The sequence below is a fragment of the Polypterus senegalus genome, chromosome 2 (genome assembly GCF_016835505.1).
Source record: "Polypterus senegalus isolate Bchr_013 chromosome 2, ASM1683550v1, whole genome shotgun sequence".
NCBI classification, from domain to species: Eukaryota; Metazoa; Chordata; class Cladistia; order Polypteriformes; family Polypteridae; genus Polypterus; species Polypterus senegalus.
Window position 1 is genome coordinate 166,888,646 of NC_053155.1, and position 24,825 is coordinate 166,913,470.

General features: G+C 40.1%; 1 protein-coding gene across 2 annotated transcripts in view; it reads left to right on the forward strand.

Moving 5' to 3' along the window:
• The window catches only part of LOC120523539 (SR-related and CTD-associated factor 4-like), a 440,470-nt gene that overhangs the window by 245,381 nt on the left and 170,264 nt on the right, over positions 1–24,825 (forward strand). For both annotated transcript variants that reach the window (XM_039744940.1, XM_039744941.1), the window contains exon 12: positions 16,297–16,487. In XM_039744940.1, coding sequence (XP_039600874.1) covers positions 16,297–16,487 — 191 coding nt within the window. The remainder of the gene's footprint in view (positions 1–16,296; positions 16,488–24,825) is intronic.

Genomic DNA, 24,825 nt, shown 5'->3' on the forward strand with positions numbered 1-24,825 from the left:
GGACACCCTAGGCCTCAGGTCGATGATCGACTTTGTGGTCGTGTCGCCGGACTTGCGGCCATATGTCTTGGACACTCGGGTGAAGAGAGGGGCGGAGCTGTCAACTGATCACCACCTGGTGGTGAGTTGGCTTCATGGTGGGGAAGATGCCGGTCAGACCTGGTAGGCCCAAACGTGTTGTGAGGGTCTGCTGGGAACGGCTGGCAGAGTCCCCTGTCAGAAGTAGCTTCAACTCCCACCTCCGCAGAACTTCAACCACGCCCCGAGGGAGGTGGGGACATTGAGTCCAATGGGCCATGTTCCGTGCCTCTATTGTTGAGGCGGCTGACCGGAGCTGTGGCCGCAAGGTGGTCGGTGCCTGTCGTGGCGGCAATCCCGAACCCGTTGGTGGACACCGCGTGAGGGATGCCGTCAAGCTGAAGAAGGAGTCCTATAGGACTTTTTGTCCTGTGGGTCTCTGGAGGCAGCTGATAGGTACCGCAGGCCAAGCGAACGCGGCTTCGTTGTTGCTGAGGCAAAACTCGGGCATGGGAGGAGTTTGGAGAGGCCATGGAGAACGACTTTCGACGGCTTCGAGGAGATTCTGGTCCACCGTCCGGCGCCTCAGGAGGGGAAGCAGTGCAGTGTCAACACCGTATATGGTGGGGATGGTGCGCTGCTGACCTCACTTCGACGTTAGGGTCGGTGGGAGGAGTACTTCAAGACCTCCTCAATCCCACTAACATGCCTTCCACGAGGAAGCAGAGCCTGGGGACTCTGAGGTGGGCTCTCCCATCTCTGGGACTGAAGTCACCGAGGTGGTCAAAAACTCCTTGGTGGCAGGGCCCCGGGGTGGATGAGATCGCCGGAGTTCCTTAAGGCTCTGGATGTTGTAGGACTGTCTTGGTTGACACGCCTCTGCAACATCGCATGGACATCGGGACAGTGCCTCTGGATTGGCAGACGGGGTGGTGGTCCCCTCTTTAAAAGGGGACCGGAGGGTGTGTTCCAACTATAGAGGGATCACACTCCTCAGCCTCCCTGGAAAAGTCTATTCGGGGGTTCTGGAGAGGAGGGTCCGTCGGATAGTCGAACCTCGGATTCAGGAGGAACAGTGTGGTTTTCGTCCTGGTCGCGAACAGTGGACCAGCTCTTCACCCTTAGCAGAGTCCTGGAGGGTGCATGGGAGTTTGCCCGACCGGTCTACATGTGTTTTGTGGACTTGGAAAAGGCATTCGACCGTGTCCCTCGGGAATCCTGTGGGGGGTGCTCCGGGAGTATGGGGTACCGGACCCCCTGATAAGAGCTGTTCGGTCTCTGTACAACCGTGTCAGAGCTTGGTCCGCATTGCCGCAGTAAGTCGAGCCCGCTTCCAGTGAGAGTTGGACTCCGCCAGGGCTGCCCTTTGTCACCATTCTGTTCATAACTTTTATGGACAGAATTTCTAGGCGCAGCCAGGGTGTTGAAGGGGTCCGTTTGGTGGACTCAGGATTGGGTCACTGCTTTTGCAGATGATGTTGTCTTGTTTGCTTCATCAGGCCGTGATCTTCAGCTCTCTCTGGATCGGTTCGCAGCTGAGTGTGAAGCGGCTGGGATGAGAATCAGCACCTCCAAATCCGAGCATGGTCCTCAGCCGGAAAAGGGTGGAGTGCCCTCTCAGGGTTGGGGGAGAGATCCTGCCCCAAGTGGAGGAGTTCAAGTATCTCGGGGTCTTGTTCACGAGTGAGGGAAGAATGGAGCGTGAGATCGACAGGCGGATCGGTGCGGGCTCTGCATCGGTCTGTCGTGGTGAAAAAGGAGCTGAGCCGTAAGGCAAAGCTCTCAATTTACCAGTCGATCTACCTCCTACCCTCACCTATGGTCATGAGCTATGGGTAGTGACCGAAAGAACGAGATCGCGAATACAAGCGGCTGAAATGAGTTTCCTCCGCAGGGTGTCTGGGCTTTCCCTTAAAGATAGGGTGAGAAGCTCAGTCATCCGGGAGGGGCTCAGAGTAGAGCCGCTGCTCCTCCGCATTGAGAGGAGTCAGATGAGGTGGCTCGGGCATCTGATCAGGATGCCTCCTGGACGCCTCCCTGGTGAGGTGTTCGGGCACGTCCAACCGGGAGGAGGCCCCGGGGAAGACCCAGGACACGCTGGAGGGACTATGTCTCCCGGCTGGCCTGGGAACGCCTTGGGATTCTCCCAGAAGAGCTGGAAGAAGTGGCGGGGAGAGGGAAGTCTGGGCCTCTCTGCTTAAGCTGCTGCCCCTGCGACCCGACCTCGGATAAGCGGAAGAGAATGGATGGATGGATGGACAGTGTTGCTGTTGATTTATTCCTAGTTCTTCTTAAAAAAAAAAAAAAAATAGCAATTAAAGATAAATGGCATTTATCTATGTTAAAAGAGCAAAATAAAAATATTTTACCTGTATTACTTCGATCCAAATGCAGTGCGACCAAAAGTGGCATTTCAGGCTGACCCCGTTGTATGTTTAATTTTAAGCAATTGACTAAAATGAAATGTTCGCATTTGATAGAACTTTATTTACCCCCCAGGTAGGGCTGGGCAATATGGAAAAAATATTAGTTTATATTGATACATTTCATAATATAAAACAAATCAGAAGTTTTGTCCAAATTAAATGTTCCTTTTTAATACTAAATGAGATGTGGAGATATCCATAAGGTTAATTTTGGTTTAACACTAGAATTACCAGAGCCTACGAAAAAACTCGTAATTCCGTCCCACCTTAAACTGCTTCTTAAATCCCTTCACACCTCTCCGCCAGCACCCTTTGTCTTCTAAATGTGCTGATAAAGAGAAGCCGGCTATTCCATCCCCCCACCAATTTAGAACGTGCACGAACTTCTCTCAGCTCATGCCTTGATTGAGTATCTGGGAGTGAAGTGGAGTTTTAGAGTGAAATAATAGATCGTTGTTTGGAACACACGCATTTCATGTCTGTTCCGTTTCTACAGTAATCTGTGTCAACACATTGTTAAAACAGAAACTTTTTTTATATTCTAGTAGTAGATGACAAAATGTAGGCATAAACTATATAATGTATGAAGCCTGAAGTCCAAATAGCAAAGAAACATTTTCACAAGAATAACACAATTGCACTTTTATTCAAACATATAACTGCAGAAAGAAAAAGCCACCTTAACATGCGACATTGACACCAGTTTACTATAACTGACTCCGTGGTTCAATAGATACAGCCCCGCTTGGAATCAAGGGTCACGGGTTCGATCCTGCCCCTCCTTTTGAGAAGTAAACTGTTCTTAGTCTTACTGTTTTAGAATAAAACATACATTTGATTTCAGTCTGTAACAGCCGTGCAATTTATGATCTTTGTAAAGGTTAGCTTTTTTTTTTTATTCACTTTTCACTCTCTCAGTCGCGCTCAGAATCAATCCATACAACCCCATCTGACACGGCTGTTTTCCCTAAAGACGCGCTATAGCTCTGCAGTGTACCACGATGCATACTAACGCACCCCCCCGGTTCTGACACACAAACGCTGGCGAAGCTGCCTTCTTCGTATCTCACCGTCACTTGCTTTTCTTTTTATTCAGTTTTATTGAGTGTTCCTGCCAGTCCCCTCGCATGTTGCTGTATGCTTTTTCTTTTGTACCCAGGACATGCAGAGGAAAGAATGGTAAAGACCAGTAACTTCGGCGCTATATGCAATCATCAGACACTCCCCATCTGCCCGTGTCGCTCAAACACAGGAACATATATTGGTGTAAAAGTATAACAAAAGTGCACTTTTATTCAAGTGCACTTTTTCCATCGCTTTTCCTGTAAGAAGCAATGTACACACTTCTCTCTATGCTGTGGTTTCTATTACACACCTGAAAGAAAGACAATATATGTGAAAATATAATCGCACTAATGCAATATTATTTGAAAACGAACAGCGCCAGATCGGTGTGAATTTATGCAGGAACTGGAAATTCTCTGATGCGGACCTTCCCCCAGGGAAGAAAGTACAGTGTCAGGTGCTCATTCAGTGTAATAGAAACCATAGCACAGAGAGGTGTGTACACGGCAACAAGTACACGGTCGTAAATGTAGGAAGGACGGTCCTTGGGTGTGTGGGAACTGTTAATATTTGAATGTGATGATTTTATATAGCACGGAATGAAAATCTTCACTTCTTAGCATTGCACCATGCAAGATGTCGTATCAATCGCCTACTGTATCTTGCTTTCTTTTTTCTTCGGTTATACAGGTAGTTTTGAATAAAAGTGCACTTGTTTTGTTTGCGAAATGAAGTGTCTGCGCACTTTTCGTGGCATTACACGTGTATTTTTGAGCATGCCCGCTTGAGCAGTATAAAAGTATTGAAAAGTATAACAAAACAACGGGCAGATGGAGAGTGTCTGATGATTGCATATAGCCGAACTTACTGCTCTTTACTATTCTCTCCTCTGCGTGCCCTGGAGTACAAAAGAAACAGAATACAGACGCGCTTATAGCTCTGTACTGTACCACGATGCATACTACGCCCCGTTCTGACACACAGACGCTGGCTAAGCTGTCTTCTTCGTATCTCACCGTCACTTGATTTTCTTTTTATTCAGTTTTATTGAGTGTTCCTGCCAGTCCCCGCATGTTGCTGTATGCTGGATATGTTCATATGTATTGTCTCTTTCTTTCAGGTGTGTAATAGAAACCACAGCATAGAGAGAAGTGTGTACACTGCTTCTTACAGGAAAAGGCGATGGAAAAAGTGCACTTGAATAAAAGTGCACTTTTGTTATACTTTTACACCAATATATGTTCCTGTGTTTGAACGACACGGGCAGATGGGGAGTGTCTGATGATTGCATATAGCGCCCGAAGTTGGTCTTTACCATTCTTTCTTCTGCATGTCCTGGGTGCAAAAGAAAAAGCATACAGCAACATGCGGGACTGGCAGGAACACTCAATAAAACTGAATAAAAAGAAAAGCAAGTGACGGTGAGATACGAAGAAGGCAGCTTCGCCAGCGCTTGTGTGTCAGAACCGGGGGTGCGTTAGTATGCATCGTGGTACACTGCAGAGCTATAGCGCCTTTAGTGAAAACAGCCGTGTCAGATGGGGTTGTATGGATTGATTCTGAACGCGACTGAGAGAGTGAAAAGTGAATAAAAAAAAAAGCTAACCTTTACAAAGATCATAAATTGCACCGGCTGTTACAGACTGAAATCAAATGTATGTTTTTCTTCTAAAACAGTAAGACTAAGAACAGTTTACTTCTCAAAAGGGAGGGCGAGATCAACCCGTGACCCTTTGATTCAAGCGGGGCTGTATCTATTGAACCACGGAGTCAGTTATAGTAAACTGGTGTCAATGTCGCATGTTAAGGCGGCTTTTTCTTTCTGCAGTTATATGTTTGAATAAAAGTGCAATTGTGTTATTCTTGTGAAAATGTTTCTTTGCTATTTGGACTTCAGGCTTCATACATTATATAGTTTATGCCTACATTTTGTCATCTACTACTAGAATATAAAAAAAAGTTTCTGTTTTAACAATGTGTTGACACAGATTACTGTAGAAACGGAACAGACATGAAATGCGTGTGTTCCAAACAACGATCTATTATTTCACTCTAAAACTCCACTTCACTCCCAGATACTCAATCAAGGCATGAGCTGAGAGAAGTTCGTGCACGTTCTAAATTGGTGGGGATGGAATAGCCGGCTTCTCTTTATCAGCACATTTAGAAGACAAAGGGCGCTGGCGGAGAGGTGTGAAGGGATTTAAGAAGCAGTTTAAGGTGGGACGGAATTACGAGTTTTTTCGTAGGCTCTGGTAATTCTAGTGTTAAACATAATTTCTTTTCTGTCAGAAGTTGAACATGAGAAATGTAATGTAGAACATTATACAACTATATTTCAAATTAATAAAATAGGTATATATAATAAGCTATAAACTTGAAGATTTTGACTGGTTAGTATTAAGAGTTACAGGAGACCACAAAAAAAATGTACAGCTAAATTCTTTGGCCATTACCAAATAAATAAAATAGGTAATACAAAATAAAGTCTCAATTCTGACCAGTGAAAAGCTTTCAAGTTACAGGAGAACACACTAAATTTATTGGTCAACTCCAAATAAATGAAATCTTAATTCTAAAATCTTAAATCTAAAAGTAAACCTTTCAAGTGGAACACAATGTAAATATTTCAGTCAATTCCAAATAAATAAACTGGTATTAATACAAAATAAAATCTAAAAAAAAAAACTCCTCTATACTGTATCCTTTCCTTGGTATAGATTCAAACTTTTTAAATGGTTGGGAAACAAACCCACAAATAATTAGACAAAAAACATTCTGTATATACAGCACAAATTTGAGCAGCTTTCAAATGCAAATGAAGGACAGTATGAGCGAAATTGATTTATTCACTCGGTTATGGTCAGCTTGTGCTCCAAGGCAAAAAAAAAATAAGGGCCCAAGAAATCCTCATTGGTACAGTACTGTCTCCAGTGCTGTCAGTGTTTTGGACCAGACTTTTTCCTACTTCAGGTTGCGGTCAAGAAAGACAAGTCTGCACACTGCCTCAGGATTTAAAGCTTCCCTATGGCAGATAACAGTATTACCCCCTGTACTAAAAACCCTCTCACAGGGGGTCCTTGTTGCAGGGATCAAAAGTAGCGCTTTGCCAGGTGGCTTACTTTTGGGAATTTTCTGTAATAGATCTTCCATCACTGCAGGTGTCCATTTCCCTGTCTGCGTCTGGTTCTACCGGGTAAATGTAAAGCTCCTTTTCCGTTGTTTCTTTATCTCTGAGTCCTGTACTGATTGGAGTATGATTTCTTAAAGGAACTGGGTGGATAGCATGGCAACAGTTCCTTCCTCCTTTTTTCCTGCTTTTTTGACTGAAGTTGACGGGTCATGGTTTTCCTTCAGCATCTCAGACACTGCTCTCATTTTGATGGCATCTCTCTTTTCTGGCTTGATGTATTGTATTTCGAAGTGTGGATCCACCAATGTGTCGTTCAATTTTGTTGTTCTTTTTCATTGTTCATCAGTTTTCTGGTCAGCATACTTTTCATCAATGTATGCCATGACAGCCATCTTTATGTCCTTTGTGAGCTGTGTTCTTCAGAGATGCAGCATTGGGTTGGGGTAGGGGACACATACATAAGATTCATCAGAGAGTGACTCAGTGAAGTCCAGTATTGAATTCAAGGCTTCATGCATGGCCTCCATCACATCCACTTCGTGCATGGTGGTAAACCAAATGACTGGTCATTTCATCTGCACGGAGTACCTGAGAGATGGCGTTGTGCTGCTCTTACGCTTTTTCAATAATTCCTTGATGTGAATCCCAATAATTCTTTGATGTGGGTGACTCTGTCACCAGGTTGTGCTGGGGCATTTAATGCTTTTCTTGGGCAATAGGGATGTCTCTCCTCCTCTTCTAGGAAAAAACTGAAGGCAGCCACCACTTTCTTATTTGAAGTTTGTGTGCATAGTGACTTCATAGCATATTCATAAGCATAGAATGGCATTTAAGAAGAAGTACTTGATTAGTAATGAACAGTTAACATCAGTATTTAGATGATGTGGATCAAAATATCATTGTTCTTTTTATAAAAAAAAAACAAAAACTTTCACAACACTGCACTCATTAAAAATTCACCATGTTACGAATAATATAAAATAATCAAATACTGCTTCTTGTATACTAAATATTATTCAGTAACCTATTCACATGTTATGAATCTCCATGTAGACACCATTAAACTAAATTAAACTAAATTAACTACAATTAAACTAAACTGTTAGCCAGATTTATTCCCCTATTGGAAATTTAAAAGAATCCTGAATTATACAAAATTAAAGATACATCAGAAAGACTCGTGGCTTTCTATAATTCTTCAGTTGCTAATTTGTACCATGCATGTTAGTCTCAAATATGTCCTCACTGTTCTTAGACAAAAAGTAAGCATTTCTAAAGAAGGATCTAGAGCGCATCAACTGCATTGAATGAATGGAACATAAAAAAAAAAAAGAACTGACCATCGTGACTGATAATGCCACTATTTTGGAGCTACTTCAGTTTAGCTGATTTGAGCACACACTCACTCCTTGTATCGAATGCTGCTCTGAAAATTCCTTTTGCCTTGATTAAGGGGGGTGGTTGGGGAAAGAGCAATACATGGTCTAATGTTTACATATACACTCATGTACTTGCATTGGGAATTGTGATTGCCAGCAATTTTATTGAAAAAAAAATGCTATTTTAACTTTACCTCACTCATCACACCATTTAGCTGGCAACTTTCTCTGTGGACTGATAGAAAAACCTTGCCACCAATCACTAATTTCCTTTTGTTTTGCCAAGGTACCTACCCTTTCTGTATACTTTTACTTGTAACCCCTGTGATTGTGAGGGCATCATCTCTAATATTGTGTGTGGCACCACATTTAATTCTCACATCACCTCATTTGAATATGCATGTCACCTTGCTTAATTGTGCACACCACATTTAATCGTGTGTGTCACTTTAATTGTGCACAGCAAATTTAATTGTGTGTGTTAAAATTTTTTGTCGGGTGACTTTCTGGACCACCATTGAAAATTAAAACAGTTGCCCACTTGCTTTGCTGGATGAGGCCTGTTGCTAACTTTTTCCATTGTAGCAGTACAGCTTGCCAAATGCTTAAAGAGAAGCAGCATTGGACTTGTTAACACACAGACTTGTGATTGGTATAGTCACACTATGGAACAGTGAATTGGAAATGCTAGAAAGCTTTTTGGAACAATAGCTGGACATCTTAGCGGCTCTGCATATAGGCAACGAGATTGCCCCAGTACACAATGCTTAACAAACACATCAGTGAAATCTGCTGGATCAGACACCAAAAATGAACATAAGCAAAAGTCTACATATAGTAATTGAACAGGATAGAGATTCACAAGATGGATTTTGAGATTTTAAGAATCGATATTGAGCCATTTAAATGAAAAAAAGTGTCCTTTTCTAATTTCATTATTCAGTGTCATTTTATTAGCATCATTTTTTTAATCTTAATATTCTTAAAGTTTTTGTGGGATTTCAAGCTTATTCTTGCATCTTAATTTGAGCAGGAAATACAATTAAGGTTGTCAAAATAGATTTGCCAGGTATGTACATTATATATATGTATTATATTAAGGCTGCTGTGATTAATCGATTTACTCAACTAAACAACTGAAAACAAAAACTAATTAAATGGTATTTTCAGCGAAGTTTAAATACTTGAGATCAGCAGTACAGAGTAATGGAGATTGTGGAAGAGAGGTGAAAAAGAGAGTGCAGACAATATGGAATGAGTTGAGAAGAGTGTCTCCTGACATACTTGTGTGAATAGCTGCAATAGCCCAAACATTGGCATGTGTGCTGCTACTCCTACACTGCACCAACCTAACCTGATGTGGCTGTAACTCTCTGTTATAGCCATATATTTGGTTTGGCGTGCTGCTGTTCTCATTATCTTGGCTTTTTGTGTTGTCTGTCAAAAATAGATGGAATGAGTTCTATCGACATTGTATCAAACGTGTTATATTTCTATTGAGGAATTATTATTTTGCGATCATTATCTTTTTATCGCCAGGCCTGTGCTCAGGGGAAATTTGTCTTTTTACAGAAGCTCTTTAAATAAATACATAACTAATTAATTTTAAGTAAGTAAATAAATATATACACACTTTGGTCTGAACACTCACCAAATTGACTATAAAGCAAGAAAATTAAAAAAAAAAAATCACTTCTGACTTGGCTTTCACAGTCACAGTAAAGCATTTTGCAGGCGTATTGTTGTTGGTATGAAGGACCCCCAGTAGCGTTTCTTGACACACTTCTGATGGAAGTATTTTGCATGTGTCAGAGAGAGGATGAGCAGCATTCGTATGGCACTCAGATTTGTTTTACCTCTCTTCTTTGCTACCACATCCAGGGGTTCAGAGTGTCCTTTAATTGACCTTGCCCTTTTTTATTAGCTTGTTGATTTAGTAGTCTTACTCTGTCCTTTCTTATATAATATTCCTCTGTGCTGTGAAACCAGTCCAGCCTTTCATTAATATAGACTAGGTACTTGCAGGACTGGACCACCTCTACCTCTACTCCATTATGTAACAACTCGGATAGCTTTGTTTTATCCTTATTGTCTGACTTGTATTTTTGAGTTGGTAGGATGTTCACATGGAATTTTTGACTGAGCAAATTGTATCTACCATCTAAATAAGAGCTTTTGTGATAAGATGCACTTAGTTCCATGGCAATGAGCATTTGTAAATAAATAGACAGGGTGCTCAAGCAGAGCAGTATTAGTGTGTTGTTGGCCATCCAAGCATTCATGTGCAGAAGAGTATGGCAGCTAATTGCCTTATTAGCACTTTGAAGTCCATGAAAGGAGAGACACAGGGTCATGACAGTGCCAGTGCCGTAGGGTGGAGACAGGTGGTTGAGTTAAGTTCACAAAAGGAATGCATGGCTGACATATGCGTGGCAGAGTTGCTGCTTCTGAGCATTCAAGAAGTAGAAGTGACCCACAGCTCCAAGTCAGCTCTTACCTTAAAGTCATACAGTTAATGAAAATCAAGGTACAGTAGAACCTCTAGATACGATCACCTCTGTATACGAGAAATTCAAGATAAGAGAAAAGTATGAGCGAAAAATTCAGATCTAAATATGAGCATTGGCTCACGTAACGAGCCACGAGCCAGGCTGTGGTTATGCGTGACGCGTTTCCCGATCCGCCTTGACTCGGGGATTCACCCAAGCTGACGCTGCCAGCCCGTCAGCTCACTCAGTGTTCCTTGTTCTCCCGTAGCGTGAGGATCTACGCATTTGTGCGCTTGTGATTTCATTGTTTCGCTGTAGCAGTTCGCTGTATAAGCGTATCCAAAAATATTGCGGACATGCAGATGGAGAATAGGAGATGATTGCCCTAGAGAGAGAGAGAGAGGCAGGAGAGAGAGAGACAAGGAGAGACGAGCAAGAGAGATAAGGAGAGAGACGTGTGCGCGAGCAAGAGAGATAAGGAGAGAGACACGTGCGTGAGCAAGAGAGATAAGGAGATTGACGCGTGCGTGAGCAAGAGAGATAAGGAGAGAGAAATGCGCACGAGAGAGAAGAACCATCAGCTCAGTTATGCTCACATGACGCTCAGCAGACAAAGTGTATCCATACTACTTGTATTGCAAGACATCGCTCGTTTTATCAAGTCAAAATTAATTAAGAAATTTAGCTCGCCTTGCAAAACACTCGTAAACCAAGTTACTTGCAAACGGAGGTTCCACTTGTATATATTTTTTATCAGTGTTATTTGTTAGGAAAATTGATTTTTATGTTGATATTTTGGAGGTGCGGAACGGATTAACTGGATTTCCATTATTTTCAATGGGGAAGTTCTAGATACGAGAAATTCGCTATACGAGCTCAGTGATGGAACGAATTAAACTCGTATCTCGAGGTTCCACTGTACTTGGTTTTTTCCCCTAAAGAATACTGTTACCAATTTATGACCTTATAGTATTTCACAAAAGTACATTGAAAGAGGTCTATCAATCTGGTTAGCTTTTGGAATACCAGATGCAGCTGACAAGTACCAACAGGCCAAACAGAGTATTACAATTGAAATGGTAGAAGCAAAAACTCTGGTATGGGAGGTTTTGGGCAAGGCCATGGAAAATGACTTTGTCATCCTTGAAGTCTCAAAGCGATTTTGCCAAACTTTTGAGTGACAGGGAGAAAGAGGCAGTAATATACCCATGCGGTTTATAGTACGGATGAAGTGCTGCTGACCTCACCTGAAAATATAGTCGAATGGCGGAAGAAGGACCTCCTGAAATCACACATAAACTTCTTCATTTAACAGAGTCAGGGGACACTCAGCCAGCTTTTCACCTTCACAAGGATTCTTGAGGATTTCTGTGAGTATGTCCTGCCAACTACATGTGTTTTGTGATCTTGGAAAAGACATATAACAGTGTCCCTCAGTTTTTCCTGTAGGGGTATTAGGTACTTTGCCAGCTGTTGTGGGCTGTTTGTTTACTGTACAACAGGAGAACATGCTTGGTTTGTATTGTTGGCAGTGTTTGACTCATACTGGAGCAGATTGCAGCCAAGTACGAAGCAGCCAGGATGAGGATCAACACTTCCAAGTCCAAAATCATTTTTCACAGCCAGAAAAGGGGAAAGTTCCCTCTACAGGTTGGCGATGAGGTGCTGCTTCAAGTTGAGTCGTCTAAATATCCAGGATCTTGTTCACAAGTGAGGGAAGAAAGGAATAGGAGATCAATTGGCAGATTAGAACAGCGTCTGTCATGTCGATCAATGTTCCTTTGTAGCGAGTTCCTCTTAAGTTGAATGAGGAGCTCAACACACACAAAAATCTCCTCCTCTTAGGAAAATTAATTCTATTAGGAACGGAACAAACCCTAAATATATGCCACCCCCTTAAACACTCTATAATATACTCCCTAGAAAACAATGAAACGGAAAAGAAAGAAAGCAGGAAACTAAGAAAGCAAGGCAAAGAAACGGAAAAATATCTTATTTATAAAGATAAATAAGTATACAGCCATCAATAGTCCGCTTAGCTGCCTGCCACCAGTAAATATATTCACATCTACTTAACCTATATTACATCTATATACACATATAAATTAGACACACACACACACACACAATCCCCACACATTCCACAGTCCCTTTTATGTGAACTTTGTTTTAAAAGTTTATATTCACAAGGCCTGGGAGGTCTGCAGTGAATCCAGTGACCAATCCTGATGTGCGCCGCTGACACTTTTACTGAGTTTATATGTAAAGAAGCGATCTCACCAGCCTGGCGACTGTACCTTTGCTGAAGGATAAAGTCCGTCTCACCCGGGTGACTCGCCGTTAGCATCCATCTATGTCCGACGCCCGCTTCCCAACAGACAAGTAAAGCTGTGAGCTCTGAATATCCTTTTAGGTTAGCAGGCACTCCTTCTCTGTGCACCTAACCGTCCTTATTACAGAGTCTTCTTTGCTTTACAGCTGGCTGCTTCTTTCCATTCGCCTTCCCAGCTCTTTACTCAAACAGACTTTCTTCTCACTTTCCACTCCTCTCTTTTCTCCCTTCTTCCTTTTTTTAAAAAACATGCCTCCTTGCCTTTTTAAAGTCAGTTCCCCTTACAAAACACCATGGTACATTTTAGCAAGGACCTACAGGCGTAGTATGGCCCCCTACTCTCCTTAAAGAGATATCTCACAGAGAGTTAATTATCTCTAAAAGGAAGCAAGCTGCAGAAACAGTTAAAAGCACACAAAAAAAAAAAAAAAGTGACAACCGTTACACCTTACCTCTTCTATGGTCCCATGCTGTTGGTAGCGACTAAAAAAACTAGGTTGTGGATACAAGCAGCAGAAATTACTTTTTTTTTTTGCAAGGTGTCGGACTTAGCCTTGGACATAGGGTGAGAACTGCAGATTTTCAGGAGGAGTTCAAAGTTCTCCTTGGCATCAAAATGATCCAGTTGAGGTGGTTTGGGCATCTGATTAGAATGCCTGCTGGATGCCTTCCTGGGAAGGTGTTTCAGGCATGTCCAACTGGGTGGAGAGCTTGGGGCAGCTGAAGAGGACACTCTGAAGAGATTATTTCTCTTGGCTTGCCCAAGAACACCTCAGTACTGGAGGAGTTGTAGAAGGTGGCCGGGAAAAATGAGTGTCTGTAAATCTTTGCTTAGACTGTTATCTCTACAACCTAGCCTGGATAAGTGGCAGAAGATGGATTTAATTGATGGTACATTTGACATCTTTGCACTTTTTGAAATGTTTGTCTCTTAATTATATCATTATAAATGAGGCTTGTTCTCCATGCTTTATTTATTTTCAAAACCCTCAGTCTATATTGTTGAGGGGAAGGTGAGTTGGGCTTATTTTTTGATCATCATTGAATTTGAAGTTCATACCATCCAATGTCCAGTTTTTCATTTTTGAATATCTTGAGTCTGGGTTTCCAGGACATACTTCATTGAAGGTCCCTGTTATCTATCAAATTCCTTTGGCAAGTAATAATGCTACCTTTTTAACACAGGAATCCCTGAAGCCTACGAAAAACTTGTAATCCCAGGCCAACTTAAATTCGTTCACCCCTCTCCATTAGCATGTTTTTTTTTTTTTTTACACAAATGTTTCAATCGGCACAAGCGACAAGCAGCCTGCTATCCCATTCCCCACTGCCGTAGTTCAACTTTGACAAAAAGCTCTCCCAGCTCAAGTCTGTTTATCTGGGTATGATGATAATCTATTTAAATGTAGGATGGCAAGAAATGTTGAACACGTACGTAAAACTTTATACCCCATGTCAATTTTGTCATTAGTACTATAACATGAAAAATGTTTCTGTTTTAGGTATGTGTTCAACATTTCTTGCCTCACATTTCCTGTCATCCAACATTTACTTAGATCGTTGTAGACATGGAACACACATGAAATGCATGTGTTTTAAATAACAATATTTTATTTACCCAGTACTACTCCAGGCACCCCACACATAGATAAACAGACTTGAGCTGGGAAAACTTTTTGCCTGAGTTGAGCTGTGGTGGTAGGGGGATGGTATAGCAGGCTGCTTGCCGCTTGTGCTGATCAACACATTTATAAAACAAAAGACACTAATGGAGAGATGCAAAGAAATTTAAGTTTGTCCTGGTTAACGAGTTTTTTCATAGTTTTCAGGGATTCTGGTGTTAAATGAATTTTGTTCTTTTATTTCCTAATTGTTCCTTACTGCAGACAGTTTTGTTGTAATGGGTGATATTAATTTACCTAGTTGTTTCTGATTTTATTGAATTGCACTGGAAAACAGATTTTGCTTACTGGACAATTTTGGGTGTATCTTAATGGATTTTTGCTTAATGACAAAAGTCATCTTTACATTTTTCTTTTATGAACCTGTTTGTTGCAGCCACCTCATTTTGAAGTGGAACATGTGTGGCGATCTAAAAGTAGCGGCACTGCTACTAGGTATACCAAGTACTATTCTTTCATTTTTGAGTAGGGCAGCTGTGCTAAAGACTTGCATTAAAAAGAACTGACTACTCTGTAAACATTTAGTGCTGGAGCAATAAAGATGACAATTAAACCACAAGTTGACCCAGCAAAGATGTTTTTTGCTTCCTCTTCATATAAAATGTTCATCCATCCATCTGTTCATTTCATACCACTTATCAGTGTGTGCAGCATTAAGGAATTAAACACAATTTAACTGAAGGTAATTTTATACTTCTCCTATTTACTCATTGATATTGTCAACCTAAAATTTGTGTTTAGCTTGAAACTTTCTATCACAATCACCAAAAAATTTTTGGGAATCAAAACTTTTAAAAATTGTTGTCCTCTGTTAATTGTCTTTTTTATCTAGTTTAAGTATTTATACTTAATAAATACTAATAAAATATTTTGGATTTAATTATAAGAAATATTAGTCTATCAGCTGTAAATGTTTTAGGTGAATGCCTGTCTGATCATTTTATGTACAAGGTGTAATTGCTGTTCTGCTTACCAAATGTTTACATACTTTTGTTTATTTTTGATCAAGAATGAAAACATCATCATTTCTGGTTACAGAAGCCTTTTTACATTCAGATTTAAATATTAACTGAAGTTGTCTTTATTGTACTAATGTAAATAAACCCTTTGACTTTAATATCAAATCTTTAATGGTTTTATAAGATAGACCTAGCTAGACCTATTATATTTTTTATTTAATAAAATTCAGAGTTTTATATTTGGTTTACTTAGACATACATAAACATCTTTGAACAGATACAAAGAAAATGCATAGAAAAAACGGTAAACAGTTTATTTTCAGATAGTCCTTTTGGTTCCTGTTTCATCTTATGCTGATTGTTAGAATTTATTGGATTACTTTGTCAGTTAACACTGTACAAGTAGCACCACTGGTTAATAATTACTATCTGTCTATTGTTATTTGCTTCCATCTATCTATGATTTCACTACTGTTAGCACTAACAATCTAGTTAATGTCTTTAGCTCACTGAAACACTATTTACTATCTACTAGAAACATTTTAGGATGTCTTAATTGCTGCCTCTTCCTTCTGTTACATAAGATTGCTATTAAAAAAAAAACACAAAAGAACAGAAATTTAGGTAAATAGAAATGCTTGCATAATTGTGATCATAATTGACTACAATCTTGTTCAATGATTATTATTTATAGTGTAAAAGAAAAAAGTCATTTAGTCATTCTTGGGTTGGTTAAGTCAAAAATGCTGAAAAATATTAAGTGTGTCATTTAAGTCATTCATAGATTTCATTTCCCTTCATTCACAATTTTAGGTCCCCAAAGAGAAGACGTTCACGATCAAATTCTAGATGTCGAAGGTCACGGCATAGGCGATCAAGATCTCGGTCACGTGATCGCCGTAGGCACTCTCCTCGTTCTCGTTCTCAGGAGAGAAGAGAACGAGAAAAGGAAAGGGAGCGAAGACAAAAAGGCTTGCCTCCATTAAAAACTGAAACTCTCAGTGGTAAGTTGTATTTCTAGTTTTGATTTCTGGATAAATGAAAAGAATTTTATATAATTTTGGTTCTAGTGAATAATTGAATCATAGATACTGCATTTAAACTTGGCAAAACCACAGGTTTTTGTGGTGTTACCGCCTATTGAAACCCTATTCATGATGAAACTCCATAAACTGTATATGTTCCGTTGGTTAAACTGTAATATACTGTACATGCAAAATTTCATGAGCATTCACTTAGCTGTTTTGCAGTAATGCATGATTTATTTATTTTTTGTTGGTTTTCCTATTATGACTCTCAAATGAAATATTTGAAACTCTAGAAAGTCTGTATTTTAATTTGCATGAACAATAATGAAAATAAATTTTATGAAAGTAGACACCAGCTGTTTTTGAGTGATACATGGTTTTTGTGTTAACCTCTCATCCTGCCACACTCTCCCCATTATTGCTTCCTTTAAATCTCTGACATGGAATGTAACCTTTTCTGAAAGTAGGACCAAACCTAAATGATATGCCAAAATTAATTACCATTGGCTGAATTATTTTTATTATTATTATTATTTTTATTTATTTTTCAAAAAACAACTTGTTTTTCAGTGCAAATTTTGAAAGGCCTTAAAGTCTAGACCTTAAGTTGTATCAACTAGAGATACCACAAGAACCAATACTTTGGTACCAAGTTATAACTAGCTTTTGTACAGAATTTTTAGTACTGAGTTACAGTTATTACAATCGTGCAAGGCTAGAAATACTGCTAATGAATTACTCCAGAAGGCACAATAACCTGAGGAAAAATTACATATGAAAATGGCCCACAGTGCTGCAGCACCACATCAAAACATGTTGAAACTGAAAGGAACGGTATAATTGATTTCTACAGCACATTTTCATATAAATGGTGTAGCTCAAAGTGTTTTACAAGATGCCAAAAAAGTAGTTACATGCAAATATAAACAAACTCAAATTCAATAAGAATAATAATGCATAAATAGTGTGCAAAGTAAATAATGCACACTTGTATAAGGTAAATATATAATTAAGAAAAATAGAGTTCTTAAATATAGAATTGCTTTTTTAAGTCTCTTGAGTGACAGTCTGATGATAAACGTCAGCTAGCCAAGGTGAAGGTTATATCAAGAAATTTTTTTTTTTTATTTAAGGCAGGGAAATTTCAGCTCGCTATTGAATCATGCTGCTTGTTATTTTGAAAAAACGCTAATACACACGCACGGAGGCTCTTGTTATTGCTGCTTTTACTCATTATGGAGTTAGTTTTGATTTGTTGTGACTGATCAAATGCGAGTTGTGATTATTAAACCTGTAGTGCCACAGGATTGTAAGAGGAGGCAAAATTAACCACTTCTTAATTTAGTATCCTACACAGTCCAAAATAAGGAATGGAGGCTTTGCATTCATTCACTGACTGCATCAAGCACATTAGTCAGTTCAACAAGCTTGTCCTTCCCTTTCACCGAGATTATCCAGAATTACATCAAATTTAGATTTGAAGTTCCCTAAAATCTTGCTCTACACAACAGTACTCGATTTCATTTGTCCATGGTTCTTTGTGTGAAGAACTTTCTAAAATGTGTCTGTTCTTTTACTACTAAATCTACCTTATTATTATTGTATAGTTTATTTAAAGTAACGACGGTGATCTAGTGTACTAATTCCTTTCATAATTTTAAACACTCATATCACCTCCTAATCTGTACTTTCTTAAACTGAAAAATCCTTCAATCCCTCCGAATAGCCCATACCTGTTAGTCACAGAATAATTCTAGTTGCTCTCTTCCAGATTGTCTCTAGTGCTACTGTGTTTTGTTTTTTTTCATAATATGGAGAAACTGACTAGTGTTTAGATCTGGCAATGCCATGCTGATGGTTTATCTTGTGTACTGAAGTTTCTGGAAGCTGCTGTCACACTTTTCGTAACTGATCTTTTCCTAAATAAGGAGTGGCATTACACATGTACTTTGTCAGAATGCCTATGTCGATCAAACACAGGCAGCTCTGCAGTCTACTTGTGACTTTACGCTGTAGGAAGTTAAATATAGGTAAACAACATTCGATGTGGTGTTGATATAAGTTTTTCATATAAAAACCATCAAGAAACATAATTGAAATGGAACTTTGCATGATACCTTGGCAAGCTCTGTAAGCCCTTATGCTTTTTCTTGAAGAACATGCGTGTGGCAGTTTCACTGGCAGGATGACGTCCAACCTGTTGCTGTATCCAAACAGTGCCGTCATTCGCTTTTACACCTGGCGCTGCTATGTTGTTCCTATGTGTGAGTGAATGTTTCTTGTGGGGAGGGCTTCTGTTCTTTTTCTCTGATGCAGAACCCTCATCCTCATCTGCGTTCACCTCTGTTATAGCACGTCTTTATTTGAAAACAGCAGTGTCAGATCGGCTGTTACAGACTCAAATCAAATATATAAATGTATCTTGGAAGTGCCCAGAATCGAACCGGCAACCTCTTGATTATGAGTCAGTAGTTCTTACTGCAGCACCACCCAAGTAGTCATGTCAGCATCGTACCCTAATCCGATTTCTTTTTGTTCAGTTATATCTTGAATTAAAGCACACTAGTTTTGTTATACTTGTACCTTTTGTAAAAGTGTTTATTTGATAATTGGACTTCACACATTACACAGTCTTCACACATTATACACTTCATGTCAAAATTTTGTCAGTTCTATAACATGAAAAAAGTTTATTTTAGGTATGTGTTCAAAATTTCTTGCCTCGCATTTCCTGTCATCCTATATTTACCCAGATCGTTGCAGACATAGAAACACAAATGAATGCTTGAGTTCTAAGTAATAATATACTGTATTATTTACCCTATACAACTCCAGGCACTTTACACCCAGATAAACAGACTTGAGCTGGGAGATCTTTTTGTATGAGTTGAGCTGTGGTGGTGGGGTGATGGGATAGCAGGCTGCTTGCTGCTTGTGCTGATCGACACATTTGCAAAACAAAAGACACTAATGGAGAGGTGCGAAGGAATTTAACCCTTTGAAAGGAATGTATACCGGAAAGGCCAGTTTACTGGCCTGCCCACCTTACTGTCATTACCTGGCAGGCCATTATACCAGCCAATGCTATATCATTGTCTACATCACATGCACCACTTGGTTTTGCCGACCCAGTCGCTTTTCGTTTTTGCATGTTGGCTTATAATGCAGAACTGAGAACAAATTCAATACAGTTTTAATTGCTTTATCATGCCAAAACATAAAAATCGGTCAAGCAAAGCAAAAAAGGCAGTAGGTAGTACTACAGTGGGTAGCAAGAAGTGCCAAACTGAGCAGTCGGCTGCTCCAAAACCTAGTTGTAGTAAAACGGGTACTGAAGACAAAACATGGTCAAAAAGGCAGCGATTTACAGCTGAACAAGCCAAACAGTTGCTGTTAGAATCTGACCTTTAGCTAGAGACTATGCTGCCGATGATTTTGAAGGTGAAATCAGTGATACAGAGGATTCACATAATGACTTATATGCTGGGGGCAACAATCCTGATAGCAGTCATATAACTTGGACAGCTAACACCAATCCATTCTCAGTTGCAGATGCAGAATTCAAACAATCTGAAAATGTTGGTCCAAAAAACATTCCTGATTCTATTTCAAGTGAAAGTAGGCCACTGGATTATCTGTCACTGGTTTGGGATGATTCAGTATGGGACATCATTGCACAGGACACAAATTGGCAGAGTATGTAAATGTGCCAGATGTTTTGATCTTGTTCACTGTCCCTGAACTGAAAGCATTTTTTGGGTGTCGAATTGCCATGGAGCTGTTGATTCATAAAGATAGATACGAACAGTACTGGAAGCAGAAGGGGAGCTGGATGACCACAATGCTTGGATTCAGTAAGGTTTTTACTCGGGACAGATTTTTAGCCATGTGGTCGATGTTGCACTGTGTAGATGAACAAAATCCAGCTGTAAACAAGAATAAGATATACAAGAGCAACAAATTTTTGACATCATTGAGGCTAACTTTCAGCAACACTATGTTCCAGTTTGTGAACTTTCCCATGACAAAGGTATGATTCCATGAAAAATGCATAAAAGTATAAAGCAGTACATTAAAGACAAACCAATCAAGTGAGGCATAAAGGCATTTCTACTGGGCGAGAGCGCAAGTGATTATGTGATGAATGTAGAAGTGTACACTGGAAAAGTTGATGATTCACATCTGCCTGCTGAATTGGGAATAATTGGTTACTTGATAGCTCGGCTATGCAAACTGTTCGAAGGAGAAAATCACTGTATATTTACTGACCGTTTTAACACTTCAGTAACTATCGCAGAGTACTTGTTGGAGAAACAATGTACATGAATCTGTGGTATTGCACTTACCAATAGAAAGAAGTTTTCCAAAGAAACTGTGAAGAAGAAGAAGAAGAAGAAGATGGAACGTGGTTCTCATTCACTGCTGTTCAACAGTAAGGCAGCTGCTATTTGGTGTGACAAGAAACCAATTCATTTCCTGGCAACCATATATGTCAGTGACGCAAGTGTCACCATTTTGTGCTACGATGTCAAGGAACACAAGCGCATGCCAGTCTCGTGCCCAGCTGTTGTAAAGGCTTACAATTCCTGCATGTGTGGCACTGACAAGAATGATCAAATGACCAAGTTACAAAGATGCCGACACCACTAGAAGTGTCCGAGATGTCTCATGGTGAAGTTCTTTGTGTGGTGTGCATTCAATGCGTATATCATATAGAACCACTACAAGCCACACAGCGAACCTGGAAAACGCATTCACACTATCCAGATGTATGTTGATGAACTGTGTCATGACTTGGAGCAACTTCAAACAATAGATGTGCTGTCTGTTTGAAAAATACAAGCAAGCAAAGAGAGTGCATCCAGAAGCTAAGGAAAACTGTGTACGGGTGCAAATCGTGTGAGATGTTTCTGTGCATTAGTTCTGTCAACCAAAAAATTGTTTTGAGGCATATCATTCAAAGACTCATGTCATCAAAATGTAGCTTCTTTGTCGGTACTTGTGATTATAAACTGTGCACCTTTATCTTATAGATAGTGTACTGAGACTCAAAATATGGTGTTATAATAGTGTATAATGTCACTTTATAGTAAAGTTTTACTTTTCAAGTTCAAAATATGATGTTTCAAAAACCATTGAAAATTTTTGGGAAAGGATGGGGTCATGGTTCAAAGGGTAAGGTGGCCCGGGATTAAGACCTTTTTTGAAGGGTTCAGGGATTCTTGTGTTAAACACTCAAAAATAAATGCAGTCTGGTCCTTGCGATTTGTTAGATTTCAACCTATTTAATACAAACCATACTTCACCCTCTACAATTTCCAAACTTTACACCGGCTATTACAGACTGAAATCAAATGGCAGCTTCTTTTTGGGCACGTACACCATCAGCATGCTACTATCAGATCTAAACACTAGCGTGGCAAATTGCTCGCGTACTGAAATGACTTTAGCTGCAGTTGGAAGTCACATTTTACTTATGGTGCCAAGCAGAGTTGTACTGCAATGCAGCAGTCTATTAGCCGGTGAAAGCGCTGTGAAGAAGCTGTCTGTTGCTACTGTCCTGCCTTTGTCCAGTCTGATAGCGGTCACGGGACATTGTATCTTTGATTGCCAGTAAAACAAGTAATTCTGAGCAGGCATCAGACACAGTGCTGCTCTTGTGTAAAGAATGGAGATAAATGGCATCAACTCAGAGAGGGATAGGCTAGTTTGTTGTACTACGTGAACGTCACTGTGTGAATTAAACTGAATACTCAAAAACAAGCGTGAACTTTTACAAATAGTCAAAATTTAAACCGGGTGTTATAGACTCAAATCAATTGTTTGTTTTTATTATATTGTACAAATAATAATAATAGCAGCTCACTACTCAAAACGCATAGTGCCTGGTCTTGAACCCGTGACTTTCGGGTTATAAGCCAGCAGTTCTTACCTCTGCACCATTCAAAATATGTGTAAACTCCCTGTCGATCGACATTTGAGCATGAGTTTTTAACTCTTTGACAGCCACATATAAATCAAATGCTTTCTTTTTTTCTTTAGTTTTATTCTTAAATCAAAGTGCACATGTTTATTTGATATTTGGAGTAAAACTTTCACACATTATACACTTCAGTCATTATTAGTACAACATGGAAAAAGTTTCTGCTTTATGTACAGGGCATCCGGAAAGTATTCACAGCGCATCACCTTTTCCACATTTTGTTACGTTACAGCCTTATTCCAAAATGGATTAAATTCATTTTTTTCCTCAGAATTCTACACACAACACCCCAAAATGACAACATGAAAAAATTTTACTTGATGTTTTTGGAAATTTATTAAAAATAAAAAAAAATGAGAAATCACATGTACCTAAGTATTCACAGCCTTTGCTCAGTACTTTGTCGATGCACTTTTGGCAGCAATTACAGCCTCAAGTCTTTTTGAATATGATGCCACAAGCTTGGCACACCTATCCTTGGCCAGTTTTGCCCATTCCTGTTTGCGGCACCTCTCAAGCTCCATCAGGTTGGATGGGAAGCGTCGGTGCACAGCCATTTCAAGATCTCTCCAGAGATATTCAATCGGATTCAAGTCTGGTCTCTGGCTGGGCCACTCAAGGACATTCACAGAGTTGTCATGAAGCCGCTCCTTTGCTATCTTGGCTGTGTGCTTAGGGTTGTTGTCCTGCTGAAAGATGAACCATAGCCCCAGTCTGAGGTCAAGAGCGCTCTGGTGCAGGTTTTCATCCAGGATGTCTCTGTACATTGCTGCAGTCATCTTTCCCTTTATCCTGACTAGTCTCCCAGTTCCTGCTGCTGAAAAACATCCCCACAGCATGATGTTGTCACCACCATGCTTCACTGTAGGGATGGTATTGGCCCGGTGCCTGGTTTCCTCCAAACGTGACGCCTGGCATTCACACCAAAGAATTCAATCTTTGTCTCATCAGACCAGAGAATTTTGTTTCTCATGGTCTGAAAGTCCTTCAGGTGCCTTTTGGCAAACTCCAGGTGGGCTGCCATGTGCCTTTTATTAAGGAGTGGCTTCCATCTGGCCACTCTACCATACAAGCCTGATTGGTGGATTGCTGCAGAGATGGTTGTCCTTCTGGAAGGTTCTCCTCTCTCCACAGAGGACCTCTGGAGCTGTGACAGAGTGACCATTGGATTCTTGGTCACCTCCCTGACTAAGGCCCTTCTCTCCCAATCACTCAGTTTAGATAGCCGGCCAGCTCTAGGAAGAGTCCTGGTAGTTTCGAACTTCTTCCACTTACGGATAATGGAGGCCACTGTGCTCATTGGGACCTTCAAAGCAGCAGAAATTTTTCTGTAACCTTCCCCAGATTTGTGCCTCGAGACAATCCTGTCTCGGAGGTCTACAGACAATTCCTTTGACCTTATGCTTGGTTTGTGCTCTGACCTGAACTGTCAACTGTGGGACCTTATATGGACAGGTGTGTGCCTTTCCAAATCATGTCCAATCAACTGAATTTACCACAGGTGAATTCCAATTAAGCTGCAGAAACATCTCAGGGATGATCAGGGGAAACAGGATGCACCTGAGCTCAATTTTGAGCTTCATTGCAAAGGCTGTGAATACTTATGTACATGTGCTTTCTCAATTTTTTTATTTTTAATAATTTTGCTAAAATTTCAAGTAAACTTTTTTCACGTTGTCATTATGGGGTGTTGTGTGTAGAATTCTGAGGAAAAAAATGAATTTAATCCATTTTGGAATAAGGCTGTAACATAACAAAATATGGAAAAAGTGATGTGCTGTGAATACTTTCCAGATGCACTGTATGTGTTCAGCAATTCTTGCATTTCTCGCATTTCCTTTAATCCTATGCTTAATTAGATCTTTGTAGACAAGGAACACACGTGAAATGCATGTATTCGAAATAAATATATAATGTATTATTTACCCAATACAACTCCAGGGATTCATGCATAATGTCGTGCGCACTATAGCATGACATAAGCACAAAAGCCGAATTGTGTTTACGCACAGAAAAATCTAGATGCAGGAATCTTTGCGTACTCCGACTTCCACATTCTTCCGCTCCATAAATCCCGGTCAGCGTGAAAAGTAACGCTCGTGTACACTCCTTCTGTCCCACCCCCAATTCCTCCCAGAATTATGCCTCTATGAATATGCAAATCAATATAAATCGCCCTTAAGCTCAGCCTTCTGTGAAAAGACAATAGAAAAATTAAGAGGGAAAATGGAAGAATTTCAGCGAATACCAAGTGGAAAAACATACTATTTGTTGGTTTAAACAGTCGTATAAACAACAAAAGGAAGCTGATCGCCTGACATAGTCGCACAG